The following is an 18,269-nucleotide window of genomic DNA, read 5'->3' as shown; positions in this document are numbered from 1 at the left end:
TACATTAAAGGTGCCCTGCCATACAAAACCGTTTTTACTTGCATTTTTTTTTAAATATGTTTGTGTTATGTGGTGAATGTGAAAATGAACTGCTACCTCCTCTGTCAGCTCTAGCCACTGGACAGAAATAAGCAGAGAAATCAGACCAATCACAACAGCTGGTCGGTCTGACATCATGATGCCTGAGCTCATTACTATTCATGAGCTCGCCCAGTTGGGCTGGGTAAAGGATTCTGACAGCCAGGCTCTCATTGGCTAGCTGTTAGCCAATCAGATTCAAACAGCTTAGCTTATTGAATATTAATGAGAACTGGCACAAATCGAGCTGAGTCTTCCTGTAGGCTTTCTATACCACGCTAGAATGGCTTGAAACAAGGTAACCAAGGCATTTTTTCCACAAAAAATGTTACAGTCTATGGTAGAACTTCAGACATTACCACAAAGTCATGAAATACGTGTGGCAGGGCACCTTTAAGTGTGGATAAATTGTGTATTTCTGTCACTCAGAGATGTCCTCAGCTGAACTACTCCGGTGGGTGGCACACAGGGCGCTGGGTACACCTCCCCGAGATTATTTTCTCATCACTGTCTGGCTGTGTCTCTGCCCTCCCGGTCTCATCATCTTCATCACTCTGAGGATGAGGTTATTAGCTGCATTAAAGCCTTCATGAAGGAGCGGCGCGGTCTGGCGGGGGAGGGGGGGCTTGTTTAGGTATCCGTCCGCTCCACTCGGAGCCCGAGGGTTTTTATTTTTTAATACCTGAAGCTCTCCCTCGGCGATGAGCACCGAGCTGTGAAAAATGCCATAATACTCAGCTCAACTCCTCTTCCTCCGTAACGCTTGGCAGCTTTCACATTTATCACGTTAAGCTGGAGCCGCTGGGTAAAAGCTGGGAATGGTCCGAGCTGCCTGTCTGCCCCGTAGACACTTCGTTTCGTCGAGTTCGTCTCGGTCTTTATCCGTCACAGTGTCCCGCCGGTGTCCGCCTCCTTTAAAGTGAGTCCCTTCACCAGTCATCGCTTGGAACTTAAACATTTCATTCAAGTCAAGTGGGTTTTATTGTCATTTCAACCACATACACTGTATATAGTGAGACCAAACAACGTTTCACCGTGGATCAAGTAGTGTTACACGCTGAGCACATTTAAAATATAGAAAAATGACATTTGAGACAGGCTACATTTAGTGCACACACATTATAGATTATACATAACATTATAGATTATACATAATGGATTATACATAGCGCAGCTGGCGACGCGTGCGTACTGTGTCGAGTAATCCGTCTGTAATAAAGTGTCCTGCATATTGTCCGATCCGTACTAGTGTTATCTGGTGGTACACGTGTGCAGTAGTAGGGCTGGGCGATATGGAGAAAATCAAATATCACGATATTTTTGACAAAATACCTCGATATCGATACCGCAATGATATTGTAGTGTTGACTAATGGTGCTTTCACAAAATATTTACAAAATGAGATTTTTGATAAATAATCATCAGTAATGTGGATATAATGACTAAGTGGGTAAAGGTAAATAATAGAACAGTTACAACAGTCTGGTAAGTCCAGAAAATGACATCACTTTACTGTAATGCAGTAATAAAACCAGGAAAAGACAACATTATGCTATATTACAATATCCAAAATCTAAGACGATATCTAGTCTCATATCACGATATCGATACAATATCGATATGCGGTAGTTTGAATGCACATAATTGCAAAGTTGCTGCTGAAAAAAAGTCTTTAACGACTTAGGATTTAAGGACCCCGGTGTGGCCGCTGCGTCTTACCGCGCCGCCATTAAGGGAAAAAGAAATTGCTTCAATTAATGACACTCGATAAAAGTGGTTGAAAATTCCTGAATCAAGAGTTCAACATTTCTTTTTTTATGCTGCATTTTCACAGTAAAATAATCTTGTACTGTAAACCAGCGAGCAGTAGAGCGATAGCGTGTGTGTGAGACGGTGAGTTAGCTGCTAGCTGTGAACGGAGCAGTGGTATATAGGCAGTTTAGGCAAAGGCTCGGGGCGCCGGCAGTCCAGATGTGTAAAGAAAAGTTAAAGAGATTGAGAAAAAGCGACCAAAACGTTGGAAAAAAATCCAAGTGATACCCATGCCGACAAGACAAACTTCACACTGCCGTGCTTACAGCCCATCAATTCCTCTTGCCTGGATAAATTGTGCTTTTATTTTACCTCGCCTTTCGTAATAGGATCCATTAATAATATTAGAGGAGGATGCTTTCTATTTGCATAATTTGTGATCCCTTTCATGTTGCAGCGAACCATAGCGGTCACCTTCAGTGAGAGAGTTTGCAAACAGGAACCCCGCCCCCACCCCGACCCCCTTTTAGAGGCGCTGAGGTGGATGAAATGCAAATGTGACACAAACGTTTGTTGGTATTTTTTGACTCCCTGTAATATGTTTTTTTTTCATATAAATATATTGGTTTTATATGCAAAAAAAGAGTTTATTAGAGAGAGTTGAGGTACAAAGTCTATTCTGCAGCACTGTTTGAAACACAGGTACAGGTGAGGAAAGTTCAGGGTCCATTTTGTTGTTGGGTTGGGTAGTGTATTTTTTTCTTCTTGGTTAAAGTATCTTTAATCTGACAATGTTTAACTCCTTTTTTTTTTTAAAGTAACTGAAAGCGCACATAGAGATGTTGAACTAAACACAGTTCTTTCACACGTCTGCACATGCTTGATTACGCGTTTGGTTCTGAAATGTAAAAGGGAAGTACAGATCATGTCAAAATGAGCACCAAAGCTCATCAAAAATGTCCTGCAAAATGTCCCACTACGAGACAAATAAAAAGTCACAAAATGTGGTTACACTTTACTGGAAGGTATCTACATAAGAGTGACATGAAACTGTCATGACCACATGAACCCTAACCCCTATGTGTCATGACAAAAACCGAATGACTTACTAAAAGAAGCGTTATGTCATCAACGTTGTTTATAATGTTTAGGGCAGTGGTTCCCAACCTTTTTTCCTTGGCGCCCCCCCTACCCATGTCTAAGAAAAACTGAAGTTAAGGTAACTCTTGAGATAGAGCCTTACTTTCTTTTTTGATACAGAGGAGTTATCAGCATTTTTACATTTCTCCGCCATGTTTCATTCATAAAATAGTGATGCCGTGGCGGCAGGAAAAACGAGGATGGTAGCAGCTAGCAGCTAGCAGCTAGCAGCTAGCAGCTGACCTGATGACAGCAAGGGTCCCAGGTTAAGAGGTCCCGGAGGTTTGGCCAATTAAGTAGCCTGCCTACAATTTTACAAAAATATATAGTTTTCATACAGACTTTTGTATACATTATATATTCTAGTGTATTATTATAATTTGTTTAACATGTGCAAATATTTTTTTTTACCTCAACCTCAAACCAGATAAAGACTTGCGCATCCCCTGTGATCTTTGCCGCCCCCCTGAGGGGTGCCCGGACCCCAGGTTGGGAACCACTGGTTTAGGACACGATCATGACAGTGTCATGTCAGTCACAGTGTCATGTCACTCTTATGTAGATACCTTCAAGTGAAGTGTAACCAAAAATTCCGTACCTACCAAATACACAAAACTGGTAGGTTCTTCTAAAACGAGAAGAACCTACCAGTTCAAATCGTGAAATAAAAAGGAAACCTGGCCACGTCGACAAAGCTCACACAAACTACTATGCATAAAAGAAGCTCCCAAGTTCCTGACACGCAACACAACATTTTAAAAAGATAACATTTTAGGTACTCGCCTCACTGCCTCATTCCTCATCTATCCAACCAAAATCCTATCGTATTTCTAGCCAACTTGGCACAACGGAACATTTTGGTCGTCTAAAAATGTTCAGCGTTCTGCAAACCAAGCTAGCCTGCTACTGCTAGCGTTAGCCGGTAACTTAAGGAAACGTTTGCAGATTATCTGTACCTCCGTACGTGCAGATGAACGGTGCCAGTACCCCGAGGTCCGCGTTTACTTGACCGGTAAATCTCCGCTGGATGACTCGCTTCAGAAGAGCTGCTAAATCGGCAACTTTCCCTCTTTAGCATTTAGCTTAGCGCCATTGAAACCATAAACAACACTGGCTTGGCAGCGTCATGCTCCCCCGCTCCAGCCTCTCGCCAAAAATCATCACGCCACAACATGGCGACGGCCAAATCACCCAATTCGAGGCACAAACCAATGGGTGCTACGTCGACTATTTTTACCCACATTGCACCTTAAAGACCAGACAAATGGAAAGGATATATTTCATAATATTGGTCAGTTATTTCAAACCCAAGACACAAATACTCACAAAAGTATGTGTGTCCCTTAACAGGTTTTGGTCCCTCAGAATCAAAAGCTTCTTCCTTGAGACGCCATTTTCTCCTGACTTCGACTATCTCAGGGAGAGGAATGCATTGTAGAAGTGTCAACTGAGGTTGTCACAAAGCCTTCTGGGAAACGTAGGAAGCTACCAACTGAAGTAAAAGGGCCCGAGGCAAAGAAGTAAGACCAATTACCTCGATGAACATATCAAATCAACAACAACTTTCAGCATCCAGACGCTTCACTGGAAATCCAGATGGCTGACCACTTTATTCAGAATGAATGGTTGGGTGAGAACATGCAGATTTGCTCCAGAGTTTATCCGCGAGCGTCTTTGCTGGACGATAGGTCAGCCAGCTGTTCTAACGCTGCTAACCAGCTCCTCCGAGCCTCCTTTCACGCTACTGTACGTTAGGACGGACGCTGATGTGAGTGTTTGCTCGTCTCTCCGGACTGATAACAAGACCAGCAATACATCAACCATCTGTGTGTGTGTGTGTGTGTGTGTGTGTGTGTGTGTACTCATGCCTACTGTATATGCATCCCTGTGGATCAGAGCTAATGCATAATTGGGTTATGGGTTTGTGTGCAGTGGTTTTCAACCTGGGGGGGTCGGAACAGAGTCATTTCCCAGTTAGGGATTAATTCCATTTCTTTCTTTCTTTCCATCTATCCATCCATCCAATTATTTTTAACTGACCTTTTTTGTGGAATACAAATTTTATTTATTATTACACAACTAATTTCCCATAAACCACAATTTAACCTTCTTTTAAAATTCTGGTGGGGTGTGTGCGCTGTCTGTCTGTCTGTCTGTCTGTCTGTCTGTCTGTCTGTCTGTCTGTCTGTCTGTCTGTCTGTCTGTGTGTGTGTGTGTGTGTGTGTGTGTGTGTGTGTGTGTGTGTGTGTATATGTGTGACTGTTTGTATGTGTGACTGTGTGTGTTTGACTGTGCGTGTGTGTGTGACTGTGTGTTTGTGTGTGTGTGACTGTGTGTGTGTTTGACTGTATGTGTGTGTATGTGTGACTGTGTGTGTATGTGTGACTGTGTGTGTGTGCATGTGTATGTGTTTGGCTGTGCGCGTGTGTGTGTGTGTGACTGTGACTGTGCGTGTGTGTGTGTGACTGTGTGTGTGTGTGTGTGTGTGTGTGTGACTGTGTGTGTGACTGTGTGTGTGTGTGTGTGTCTCTTACTTGATGACCGTTCCTTTGGCGCCCCCTGCTGACGTGAGCATGACCCTGGAGGTGAGGCTGACTCTCAGGTCCTCCTCCTCCAGGCCCAGCAGCTCGGCACAGTGCTCCAGCGTCTGACTCGACTGGTTCTTGATGGCGCAGCCACCTGGAAGACACGCAGAAGGGCAAACATCAGCCCACCACGCCAAACATCAGCCCACCACGCCATCAGCCCACCACGCCACCAGGACAAAGAGGCAAGGCGAGGTGAGGCAAAGCGAGGCGAGGTTAGGGCGAGCTTACAGAAACAGATATTCTTGACTACATCCCTTTAATAAAAACAGGTGGACCTTTATTCTATGGCTGCAACTAAAGAAAGGTTACTTTTATTGTCGATTATTCTGTTCTCCATTAATCTAATAGTTGTTTTAGTCTCTAGTGTCAGAAAATGGTGAAAAAATGTGGATCAGTGTTTCCCAAAAAGCCCAAGATGACGTCCTCAAATGTCTCGTTTTATCCACAACTCAAAGATATTCAGTTCACTGTCCCAGAGGAGAGAAGACACTAGAACATATTCACATTTAACAAGCTGACATCAGAGAAGTTTTTACTTATTTTCATAAAAAATTACTCAAACATATTAACCAATTATCAAAATAGTTGGCAGCTCACTTAATAGCTGACAACTAATCAACCTTTGACTGAAAGCTTTATGGGTATAGAAATCATTAACTAAAAAAGCCAAAGTAAAATTAGCTTTTTAATGGACTTCAGTGGATAAAACCATGATTTGTCTTAACATCATAGTGAGTTAGTTTTTGTTTCAAAGTTTTCAAATGTCTTCTGGGCTTCAGCAGAGATGAACCGGTGTCATCTGATATTTAGCGGGCAGTTTCAAGGCAAGAACGTCTTTGAGTTTCCTGGAGGTTATATTTTCCAGTACAGTTTCCTTCCAAATTCAATAAGCATACAAGTCAAGTAGGTGACCGAAACTCTTCTCAGGAAGGAAGAATCTGTGAAGGAGCGGTGAAACGATCGGGTCATCTCTCTGATCTACTGTCGGAGCAAAACCTATTACAACGTGCCAAAAGGATCAAGTGGGTGTAAAAAATATGAACGAATCGCATTTCTGCAACAACGTGCACTTCAACGATGACAAAAGTGACAAGCCGGGCATCTGACGCCTCACGTGCGGCCTTCTTGAACGGCGAGGGCAATACACAGCGCCTATTATGTAAGGAGCCAGGGAGAGTAACGCCCACGTGCGGTGAACTGTGCAGGTCCACGGAGACGCCAATAAACATGTTTGTCGTATCGTCTTCAAGGCTTCAGTTAAAGGGGATGAGAGACTTGATAAGCAGAGGTGGAAAGACTTCTAAATGATACACAGTCAATCGGCCCTTAAAGCTCAGCTTCGCTAATGTTAAATCGATGTCTGGATGGAATAAAGACCCCGTGGAAGGAAATGTTTCAAGTACACATTAGAATGGAGCCAATGACTCAAACCTAATTTCCAGTTAATTAAGCGTCATTATTTCCAGCCTCCCCCGATACATTCCTCAGTTTACTTTGAAATAAATTGACTTCTGACTGTCATCGCTTCTCTCCCAAGTGTCCAAACGTAAAAAGGGGATTATGGGAACGCTTTTGACAATGAGACTAGAGCACAATCAGATCAGTTTGACCTCCGAGTCTACAGTTTGCTGAGTAGGAGCAAGATTTTCATAACGTCCAAAAATGTTGCAATGCAGAGATGAATCTGCTAATTAATCTGTAAGAACAGAGTTGTCAAAAATTATTCTGCTGACGCTTTCGGCACAGGATTTGGGGGAAGAAATCTTTTCGCCCCTGCCAACTAGAGGTGACACGGGAATCAATTGTCGCTCCCATCCCATCCCGAGCCCACGAAAATACTCCCGTCCATCTTTCCCGATTCTAAAACGAAGTGCCTCGCAATCTTTGGGCGCACTCACCGCTCCCGTTGATTTCTATGCTCTATTCCGTCCCCATCACGTTACCAACAGTAAAATTGACTGCTGTACCGCGGGACTCCCACGGGAATACCGTGACCCCCAGGTGTACCGAAAAATTGTCACCCTCTTGTGCCAAGCAGTGTGCCGGGCTTCGAAGCAAATTAAACATAGCGACCAAACAGTGGAGTTGCAACCTGGCCCGTAACGTTATGCCATCCGGCCCAAAAGGACTTATTCCCATAGACCTTTATGGCAAAAGAAAGATCATGGGATAAAATGACGAAAGAGACTTCTGTAAATCAGTGGATACATTTTCTAACCCCTGCAAAATGACTGCGGAAGCAGCAGCGACGATCCGGGTCATTTTATACGCGGTTTCGGACCCATGATGGCTTCACGCGCCACCGAGCAGCTTTCATAGGAATGAGAGGCGCTCTGTCTGATTGTACATCCATGCTGCCCAGCCACCAGTTGGTCCATCATTACAAACTGTGCAGACATGCTTCATTCAAATGCTCTGAACTCAGAATATAAGTTCTAGGCAGGTCCCCTTCCCTACTTCCCCCCCCATACTTGCGGCATCTTTGACTGGACCGCACCCATCTTCAAACTCGACCTTCTCTTTGACCTCAACTGCACACCTGTGAAGTTTCGGGACTAGGGCTTCAATACTTTTAAGGCACCGACCGAATTGCCTCTGAAGTATCGAGTACCAAAAAATGCCTCGTCATCCAATACCCAATTTCAATACCTAAGGAGTAAATCTCATCAGGGTCAGTGAGCCAATCAGCACGCAGCATGCTGCTACCAAGACCTAATGATGTCTGTGATTGGCTGTCTGACGTTACACGTCGCAGAGACACGCAGGAAAAACTCTACGTCACACACAGAGACGGGCCTCACGTAGTAGGAGCTGAAAAATGCAGATACAGATTTTTTTATAAAATTGGTAATCGTTTAGGAACCGGGTCGAAGTTACGGTATTGGTATCGGTACCGAACATTTTTTACTGTCCACAGACAGACAAAAAAATGGCAGAGTACTCAAAACCGCCTGGTGTCTCCAGGATCACACTTTCCCATGACACCCACACACACCCCCCCACCACACACACACACACACACACACACATTTTCGTCCACGGGCGACTCTCTGCTAAAACATTTGCTGAATATCTTCTGCAGATGTTTCTAGATCTTTCGCCCTCTTATTTCTCTCTCTGTGGGCTGTCTTGATCTCTATCTGATCACGTCTCCCACTGTGCGATGATTGATTCTCTGCCACAGGTCAGTCAGTGTTTCTGACGAGTGCTCTACCATTCTTCAAAAAAGCAGCTTCTTATAGAAGCCCTGTACTTTCACATCTGTGCTCTGTGAAACAGGAATCCGCTTGACATCGGAGAGAAACGGGCTCATCTTCGTTTGACTTCTTCCGAGAAAATCTCTTCTGGCCAAATAGGAATAAATATCCTTTAAAATCCCTTAAAATCCCACCCTGCAGAGACCTCTATCCAAACTGTGAGCCTGCCTCAGAAACTAGATGATTGCCTCCTCTGACTGAACACACTCTTCTCACTCGCTGTAAAACACGCTTTGCAGTCGCCACCCGCTGTGAGAACCAGTCCACTTAATAGGCGCCCCGCTGCGCTTCCTCTCCCGCGGAGGGAGGAAAATAATGGGGAGGAACCGAAGAGCTGAGGACCTCTTGGTGGAGTTCAAAGCATCGCTTGATTTTTATGGACGCTGAGACTCGCCGGAGGGGTTCAGTGTGAACCGCTGTGGGAAAATGAGGCGTGAGATGGGCTGGAGCTCGAGCGACACGCCACTTGAAATGTAGAGAACGTAACACTTGAAAAGATAGCTCGGGGGAAGTATTGTTGTATTGTGTAACTGTCAATTTTTCTTTTTTTACATAATCGCGGTTTCTTTGTTTAACCCTTGTGTTGTCCTCAGGTCAAATTTGACCCGTTTTCAAAGTGTTTTAAATCAGAGATATGGGTATCTTTCAACCAAATTGCCCAGAAATAACATGGATGCATGCATGTACGTTCTTTGGGACAAATACAACATTCTTTGCAATGACTACTTTCATTGAATTTTGGGTGTTTTATTCAATTCTATAGCATTTTAATTATTTATTATTTATTATTATTTTTGTAATGGTTTTAAAGCTACAGTGCGTAGTTTCTGTCTCCCCCATGAGGAATTCTAGCGTCACTGTGTCCACGTTCGGACATTTATTATCAAAATATCTGTTCAAATACGAATATAAATGATCTATTAATGTTTTCAGTTAATGTAATGGTGTAAAACTAAGTGTAACTTCTTACCTTTCTAACGGTATATAGTTTTAACTGTTTACTTTAGCTTTTACTTTACAAGAGTCGGCGCGATACCCTCGGCCGTAACCGGACACCATTCATTCCAATCATTCCCCCTCTGTCTCCCCTTTTAATGTCTAGGCTGTCCTATCCAATAAAAGGCCTAAAATGCCACAAAAGTAAGTAAAAGTAAAGTAAATTTGACTGAAAGAGACAATTATGTTGTTAATCCCAATTGAGACAATTCATTGTACAGCAACATTTGGAACTGTTACAGCTCTAATTGTATGGCTTCTTTTTTAATTATGTAACTGATAGGGCTGCACGATATACAGTTTTTTTTTAATCGTCATTGCAATATTAACTTGCGCAATATACACATCGCAAGAAGGCTGCGACCCATCGCAGCAGACACACATTTTGTGTGTTGAAACAAAATATCAGCAGAAAACTGCACATTCAAATGTAACGGTCGTTCTTTTTTTAGTGCTGCCTTTTATATTCAATTCAATGTTTAATTTGTTCAATAAAAGAATGTTAGAAATGATTTCCCTTTTATTTGTTTTAAATTCAACAAGCAGTTTGTTGTATTTTAGCAGAATACTGAAAGCAGCAGAAGTGAGTAACTTTAATATCTGTTTATGTATTGCAGGTAATATCGTTACAGCGATATTCAACGTCATCGCATATTTTCCTCATATCGTGCAGCCCTAGTTATTAAAGTAATTCTGAGAGAGGGTCTGAGTTGCCTGTTATGGCTCCTTTGGGTTTTAATAAAAAACAAAAGTGTGACGAGAGGCCGAGGCACAATGAGACTGATGTGAGGAGGAGGGAGACGGAGGCTGGATATTACAGCCATCAATCAAAGTCTGGAGGGATCAGATCAAAATGGCATCTGCCTTTTTTTGGAGCCGAACTGGTGACGTATGGTGACGGATGGTTTCTGATCCGGAGCAATCGCAGAACTCTGCAGCTAGAGTCTAAGCTAGAGTCCAAGTCAAGTCTCAAGTCTTTGAGCTAGAGTCCACATATTTTGCATTTACAGCTTCTTTTGTTTGGGCCTTGTTGTCTGAAGTTTGTATTAGATTAGTTAAGATTACATTCAACTTTATTGTCATTGTGCAGAGTACAAAGGCAACGAAATGCAGTTTGTGTCCAACCAGAAGTGCAAATAGAGCAGAAAAGTGCAATGTGATATACAGGTATAGACAGGACAAGAAATCTAGTGCAGTGTAGACAGTGTACAGTTGGTTTACAGAAGGTGGTTTGGAGTAATATAAATGAAATCTAAATATGTGCAGTGTATTAGCAGTAGATTAGTAGTCAAAGCTTCAGATTTATGGCACCGCAGCTGCCGGTGCGGTCCACATGGTCGTTGTCCTCTCTCACATGTGGCCGGGCGCAGCAGACACGTTACTCAGGGAGGGGAATAACATTCAGAATTTGAGTCCCCATCTCTGCTATTAATGGCCAACTATTTTCATAATCGATTCATTGGTTTTCCCCATTAGTCACTTAGATACCAAAACATCTGAAAATGGGTTAAAAAATACTGAAGTTGCCCTTTAATTACAGGTATTACAATGTTAATTGTGTCCATTATTCTATTTTCAGGTTTTACTTCTTTTGAAATCTCTAGTTCTTATAAATTCGCTGTGGGTTTTTATTTAGAACCGTTTCTTGAACTTTCTATCATCAGCAGGACCATCATGCGTTAATTAAGATTCAAGGTTTATTTATTTGATTATGACATTAATCATTATGTAATTATGCAAATGCGCCAGAAATAGCCAGATTGCTAATTTTCAACTGTAGTCCTAGTTACCTAGCATGCATGTCTTATGGTGGGAAGAAACAGGAGCAAACACAGGGAGAACATGAAGACTCCAGACAGAAAGGCCCTGCCCGGACGGGTGATCAGATTCTGGCCAGACCGGGGATCGAACTCTGCAGTGCCAACTTGCTGTGAGGCAGAAGTGCTAACCACTGAGCAACCGTTTTACATAATTCATGGATGAATCCCTGCGTTAACTGGAGGTTATTTAGTTTGAAAGATGTCAGCATTTACGAAGACACTCACACACAGTTGAGTTGCATCATGGGAATTGTATGATCTAGTGTTTTTGGAATTGAGCCATATTTAGGGACTAAAAGTCAGGATATCTTGGCCTCTGCCGCTTTCATTCTGACTATTCCTTTTTTTCCCATGACATGGTGCTCTTTGGATGCTGTTATATAGGCCTTAGTGGTCCCCTAATACTGTATCTGAAGTCTCTTTTATATAGACCTTAGTGGTCCCCTAATACTGTATCTGAAGTCTCTTTTATATAGACCTTAGTGGTCCCCTAATACTGTATCTGTAGTCTCTTTTATATAGACCTTAGTGGTCCCCTAATACTGTATCTGAAGTCTCTTTTATATAGACCTTAGTGGTCCCCTAATACTGTATCTGAAGTCTCTTTTATATAGACCTTAGTGGTCCCCTAATACTGTATCTGAAGTCTCTTCCCGAAATTCAGCCTTGGTGCAGAATTACAGCCACTAGAGCCAGTCCCACAATGAGCTTTCCTTAGGATGTGCCATTTCTGTGTCTGTAGCTATTGAGGAGGAGGGGGGGGCAAGGTGGAGGGTGGGGGTGTGGCCTTGATGTCTCTCTCTCATGGGTGGGCCAAATTCTCTGGGCGGGCAAATCAGAGAAAGGGGAGGTAACCTTGCTCCTTATGACCTCACAAGGAGAAGATTCCTGGTTGGCCCATCTGAGCTTTCATTTTCTCAAAGGCAGAGCAGGATACCCAGGGCTCGGTTTACACCTATCACCATTTCTAGCCACTGGGGGACCATAGGCAGGCTGGGGGAATGCATATTAATGTTAAAAAAACTCATAAAGTGACATTTTCGTGTCATGGGACCTTTAATTGTGCACTGTTGCGCAGTGGGTTGCATTTAGAACCCTTTCTTGAACTTAAAATAAAATCAGCAGGACCATCGCGTCATCATTCTCAGTTATGTGACACCGCGGCTCACCTGAAGTGCTCCCGGCCTCCTCGAAGTCGATGTTGCCGAGGTGCAGCACGCCGGCCACCACCCGGAACAGGTCCAGCTTCTCCGTGTCGTCCAGGCCAATCTTCTTCATGGCCACGGACATCCGGTTGAAGTCGCCCTGGTCATCCAGCAGCGGGTCCTTCAGAGGGCCCGACTTGGCGTGCTGAAGAACAAGAGCACAGGTGGTTACTGACCATTAGAGCTGCAAAGATTAACCCATTAGTTGTCAACAATTAAATCAACCGCCCAACTATTTTGATAATCAATTAATCGTTGGAGTCACTGTTTAACCCTCTGGGGTCTAAGGGCATTTTCACATATCTTCTTAAATATACCTTTTAAAGGTATTTGCATATAACTGATCCTGTGTGTTTGTTCAGAACAAACTCAGCTGTCTGTACATGACGCCCACATTTGTTCTATGTATAAAGAGATAATTTGGCACTAAAGCTGAAACGTTGATGTTGGCTTTTTGAAAGTCCTCAAATCTCTTAACTTACGATGTCTTGTACGAATTGTTTCGGGGCTTGAAATGAATTTACCAAACTCTTATGTCATATACGATTAAAATTTAAAATAAATGTCTGAAATGAAATTTTGTAATATGGCTTTTTGAGTGGGAGTTTTGCCTGTGCGTCTAACGCTCTGACGACAAAAGACAAGTTAAACTTCTCTGATTCCAGCTTTGTTAAATGTGAATATTTTCTAGTTTCTTCTCTCCTCTGTGACAGTAAACTGAACATCTTTGAGTTGTGGACAAAACGAGACATTTGAGGACGTCGTCTTGGGCTTTTTGGGAAACTCTGATCCACATTTCTCACCATTTTCTGACATTGTAGAGACCAAACAACTCATCCAGTAATCCAGAAAATAATCAAACAGATTAACGAACAAAGAAAATGTAGTTGCAGCCCTATTGACTGCTGCTACCTTCATAGCATTAAATAATCGACTTATTTATTTAGCTTCCTTCCTTCCAACATAGCAGATCTTTTTCTTACACACTCTCAACCCATTTGCATTTATTCTGGCCTTTCAATTTGACCTTTAGCATCCATTTCTTCACCTTCTACAAAACTATTGACCTTCCTGGCTATGTATCTGCCTCTCTTCTTTGTGTTCTTCCTTTCTCTGTGGCAGACGGGTCAATACAAAAACATGTTTGTGTGATTAAAAGCAGAAGTGTGGCTATGTTAAACCGCCCTTTTAACAATTGAAGCATATCGGAAATCAGACTGACCTTAAGCTTCCAATCACTCTTTCATGTTATTTCCAACTAATCTTTGACTTCACTGTAATTGTTCTTGTTGTCGTTAGTGTTTTTGCAGTAGCCCCAGAACAACAAACATCTTTTTCTTTGAATATATACTGCACAGGAGAACTCTAAAGAGCAGAGTAAGCAGTGCGTGACATGTCTGAATTGGCAGCAGAGACAAGGCAAAGATAAGGAAGCAGGAAACACACACACAGACTGGAATAACCCACTCATGAATGTCACAGTCTGATGAGAACCGCCGGTTGAATGAGATGCCGACCACTTCGTGTCTCCTGTGAGAGATTTAAGTAGAGAATGAAATCTTCTGCTTAGTTGCGTCCACTATTGGACGGTGTTCTCATTGGATTTTCATTGAATTGCTCATATTGTGCAAATTTTCAGGTTCATAATCGTATTTAGAGGTTGTACCAGACTAGGTTTATGTGGGTTAATTTTCAAAAAAGCACATTGCTGCAGCTCCTCTTTTCACCCTGTGTGTTGAGCTCTCTGTTTTAGTTACAAAGTGAGACATCGCACTTCTGTTCCATCTTTGTTGGGAGTCACACATGCTCAGTACCTAGGTAAGGACTACTAGCCAGTCAGAAGCAGAGTATGAGGGCGTGCCCTGACAGTACCTAGGTAAGGACTACTAGCCAGTCAGAAGCAGAGTATGAGGCGTGCCCCACGTACCTAGGTAAGGACTACTAGCCAGTCAGAAGCGAGTAATGAGGCGGCTGCCCTGACAGTACCTAGGTAAGGACTATGAGCCAGTCAGAAGCAGAGTATGGGCGCGTGCCCCGGACAGTACCTAGGTAAGGACTACTAGCCAGTCAGAAGCAGAGTATGAGGGCGTGTCCTGACAGTACCTAGGTAAGGACTACTAGCCAGTCAGAAGCAGAGTATGAGGGTGTGCCCTGACAGTACCTAGGTAAGGACTACTAGCCAGTCAGAAGCAGAGTATGAGGGCGTGCCATGCTAGCAGCTAGGCGAGCATTATAACGTGTGTTCCAAAGTGACCACGTCTGTCTCTGAAGTAAAGGCTGGACTACAATAGAGCTGTTTGGAGCAGTTGGTGAACAGTGTTTTCTGTTGGAGATGGTAAGTCCCTTTGGGGGGGACTTTGGGCTTTTTCACTTTGTAAACCTATAACATGCACATATAACACAATAAAGGAAAGGGAAAAAGCCAAAAAGCATAATATGAGCATTTAATCTTTGTTCCATTGAGACTCGTGAAGTTGAGTAAAGTGAAAAATATTGGTGAATGTGTGTTGTGGCCCGTAAGTTAACCAAACACAAGCTGTAGATACTGTATAGATATTATTTATGTTTAGGTTTTGGTCAGGGAAGAAAAATGCCATTAAATCCTAGCTGTTGGGTTTGTTTGGGACATGTCAAATAAACGTTTCCCAAAGATGGTTTCTGTTATTTTGGGTAGTTCTGATCACGTTGATGTTTGTTCAAGTGTTAATAATAATAATAATAATAATAATAATACATTTTATTTATGGGCGCCTTTCATAGCACTCAAGGTCACCATTAAGCCATTAAATCCTAGCTGTTGGGTTTGTTTGGGACATGTCAAATAAAAGTTTCCCAAAGATGGTTTCTGTTATTTTGGGTAGTTCTGATCACGTTGATGTTTGTTCAAGTGTTAATAATAATAATAATAATAATAATACATTTTATTTATGGGCGCCTTTCATAGCACTCAAGGTCACCCTAATTTAAATAAAGCAATCAATCCATTATTTTGATGGAGAGTGTATCATGTGGGGTAGGCCTTTCAGGAAAAGTGGGTTTTGAGGGAGGTTTTAAATGTGGGTAGAGACTCTGGTACGGATGGATAGCGGGAGGGCGTTCCAAAGGCGAGGAGCAGAACGGCTGAAGTCTCTAAACCCCATTGTGGACGGGCGGGCAGAAGGAGTGGAAAGCAGTGAGGAAGAGGAGGATCGTAGAGTTCGGGATGGAGTGTAGGGCTGAAGGAGTTCAGAGAGGTATGGAGGAGCGAGGTTATGGAGGGCTTTGAAAGTGAGAAGAAGAATCTTAAAGTCAATACGGTATTGGACAGGGAGCCAGTGCAGCTGTTTAAGGAGTGGAGTAATGTGTTCAGTTGTTGGGGTTGTAGTGATAATACGGGCAGCTGAGTTTTGGAACAATTGGAGTTTATGGATGGACTTGTGGGGCAAACCAAAGAGGAGGGAGTTACAATAATCAATACGGGAAGTGACAAGAGCGTGGATGAGAGTAGCTGTATTATTGGGTGTAAGTGATGGACGAAGACTGTGTATGGTGCGTAAGTGAAAGTAGGCAGACCTGGTGAGATTATTGATTAGTGTTTTTCAAAAGAAAGTGTGCTATCGAGGATGACACCGAGGCTCTTGACATGAGTGGAAGAGAAGACTTTGGAATTGTAGAGGTAGAGTGAAAAATTAGGACATTTTGTTAGGGTGGATTTGGAGCCAACAAGGACAATTTCTGTTTTGCTACGGTTTAATATGAGGAAGTTATGAGTGAACCAGGTTTTAACTTCGTCTAAACAGTCAGACAGGGAAGACGGAGGGAGCATGGAAGTGGGTTTGGTGGACAAGTAGAGCTGTTAAGAGTTACGTTTTTATTAGTTATTTGATGTATTTGAACGCAGTGAAACATCATGATTGACAGCAGGGATTGACTCGTGATTGGTCTGGCGGGTGTGTGGGTGGGACTTTGATACCGCGGCTCCAATGCTCAATCAGATTCTGGCTCCAAAATTACAAGATGGCAGCGCTTAACTTTTGTACAGCGGGAGGAAGTGGAGACGCGTCGTCCATCTTTAGATACAGTCTGTGGTTCAGACTCAGATAAAAGCCAATAAAGTGACACCTGAAAAAAACACATTTTGCTTGACAGATTTTGACAGATTTATTTGACGTGTACTGTACTTCTAGATGTTCCGACTTCACTTATCCAAACCCAAAACCTAGGTTCTAATGGCATTTTTCTTCCCTGAACAAAACATAAATAATATCTCCTGTGTATCTATTGCTTGTATTTGTGGTTTGTGTTTGGTTAGTCTATATCCTTGACGTACCACCTCCGGGATTGCTCCGGTCCCGCTTGAAATTCCGCCGGATGCATGTATTTTCGCCGATGTCCGTCCCCTTCCTCCTTCTTTGTGTTGGCGTTCTAACCTCCGGTGGATTGGTGAGGACTATGGTTAACTGCTCCTCAGATCTCTGCAGGGTAAATCCAGACAGCTAGCTAGACCATCTGTCCAATCTGAGTTTACCCTTGCACGACTATTTAGCAGAGGCTCCGTGGCTCAGTGCGGAGCTTAGCACCGCCCATGACGATTGTGATTGGTTTAAAGAAATGCCAATAAACCAAGGCACATTTTCCTCCCATCCAGGAATGCTGTGTGGACTCGCTAGACCTTTCTCCGCTCCGCAGCGTGTGGATGGTCTGGCAAAACGAGACTTGTGTTTGGTTAACTTATGGGCCACAACACAGATTCACCAGAACTTTGGCATTTCCTTCTTGGACACAAGAAGATGTAACACAGGGTTCCATTCAGAAATGACACAACATGGTGGCTCAGTGATTAGCACTTCTGCCCTGACAGCAAGTTAGCACTGCAGAGTTCAGCAGGAGTTTTGTGTGGAGTTTGCATGTTCACTTTAAGGTGCTGACACACCAACTCGATTATCGGCCGTCGGATAGTCTGGCAAGGTCGGTGACTCGAGTCTGTTCCGTGCCGTCGTCAGTCGGAGGAGCCATCGGCATCCATTTTGGCCGATTTGACATGTTGAATCGGTGGGCGGGCAGTCGGACTCAATGACCAATCTGATTGGTGGAGTGCTAACCCGGAAATTACGAGCGGGATGAGCCTGACTAACGCCTCTCAAAATCTGACGAAAATCTTTTAAACTGACCTTTGTCGATCTGAAATGAAGACAGATTCAGCAACTGCACGGTCTATTTCTCTCTTAAAATGTTTTCAGAAACACGTTTCGGTGAACTATTTTCGTAAAAAACAAGATCATAATCCGAACGAGCCGCCATTATGGTCGGGGAGAAGCCAGACCCACGTGACTTCTTCCAATCAGCTGCCGGTTTTCATTTTATGGGCGACAATACAGATTAGCCCCACCTGCCGTTATGGAGACGTATTACGTCTCGCGCATGCGCAAAACGTACGCTCAAGTCGGCATCGCT

General features: G+C 43.2%; 1 protein-coding gene across 1 annotated transcript in view; it reads right to left on the bottom strand.

Annotated features, from left to right (window-relative positions):
- Positions 1-18,269, bottom strand: part of myo6a (myosin VIa) — a 190,548-nt gene that overhangs the window by 101,976 nt on the left and 70,303 nt on the right. Inside the window, exons 11-12 of the mRNA XM_039781369.1 lie at positions 12,801-12,981; positions 5,505-5,649 (exon numbers count right to left, since the gene is read on the bottom strand). Of these exons, the coding sequence (XP_039637303.1) occupies positions 5,505-5,649; positions 12,801-12,981 (326 nt within the window). The remainder of the gene's footprint in view (positions 1-5,504; positions 5,650-12,800; positions 12,982-18,269) is intronic.

This window comes from Perca fluviatilis, chromosome 18 (assembly GCF_010015445.1).
Source record: "Perca fluviatilis chromosome 18, GENO_Pfluv_1.0, whole genome shotgun sequence".
NCBI lineage: Eukaryota > Metazoa > Chordata > Actinopteri > Perciformes > Percidae > Perca > Perca fluviatilis.
The sequence above is the reverse complement of the archived record's forward strand: the minus strand, read 5'-3'. Positions and strand labels throughout refer to the sequence as shown.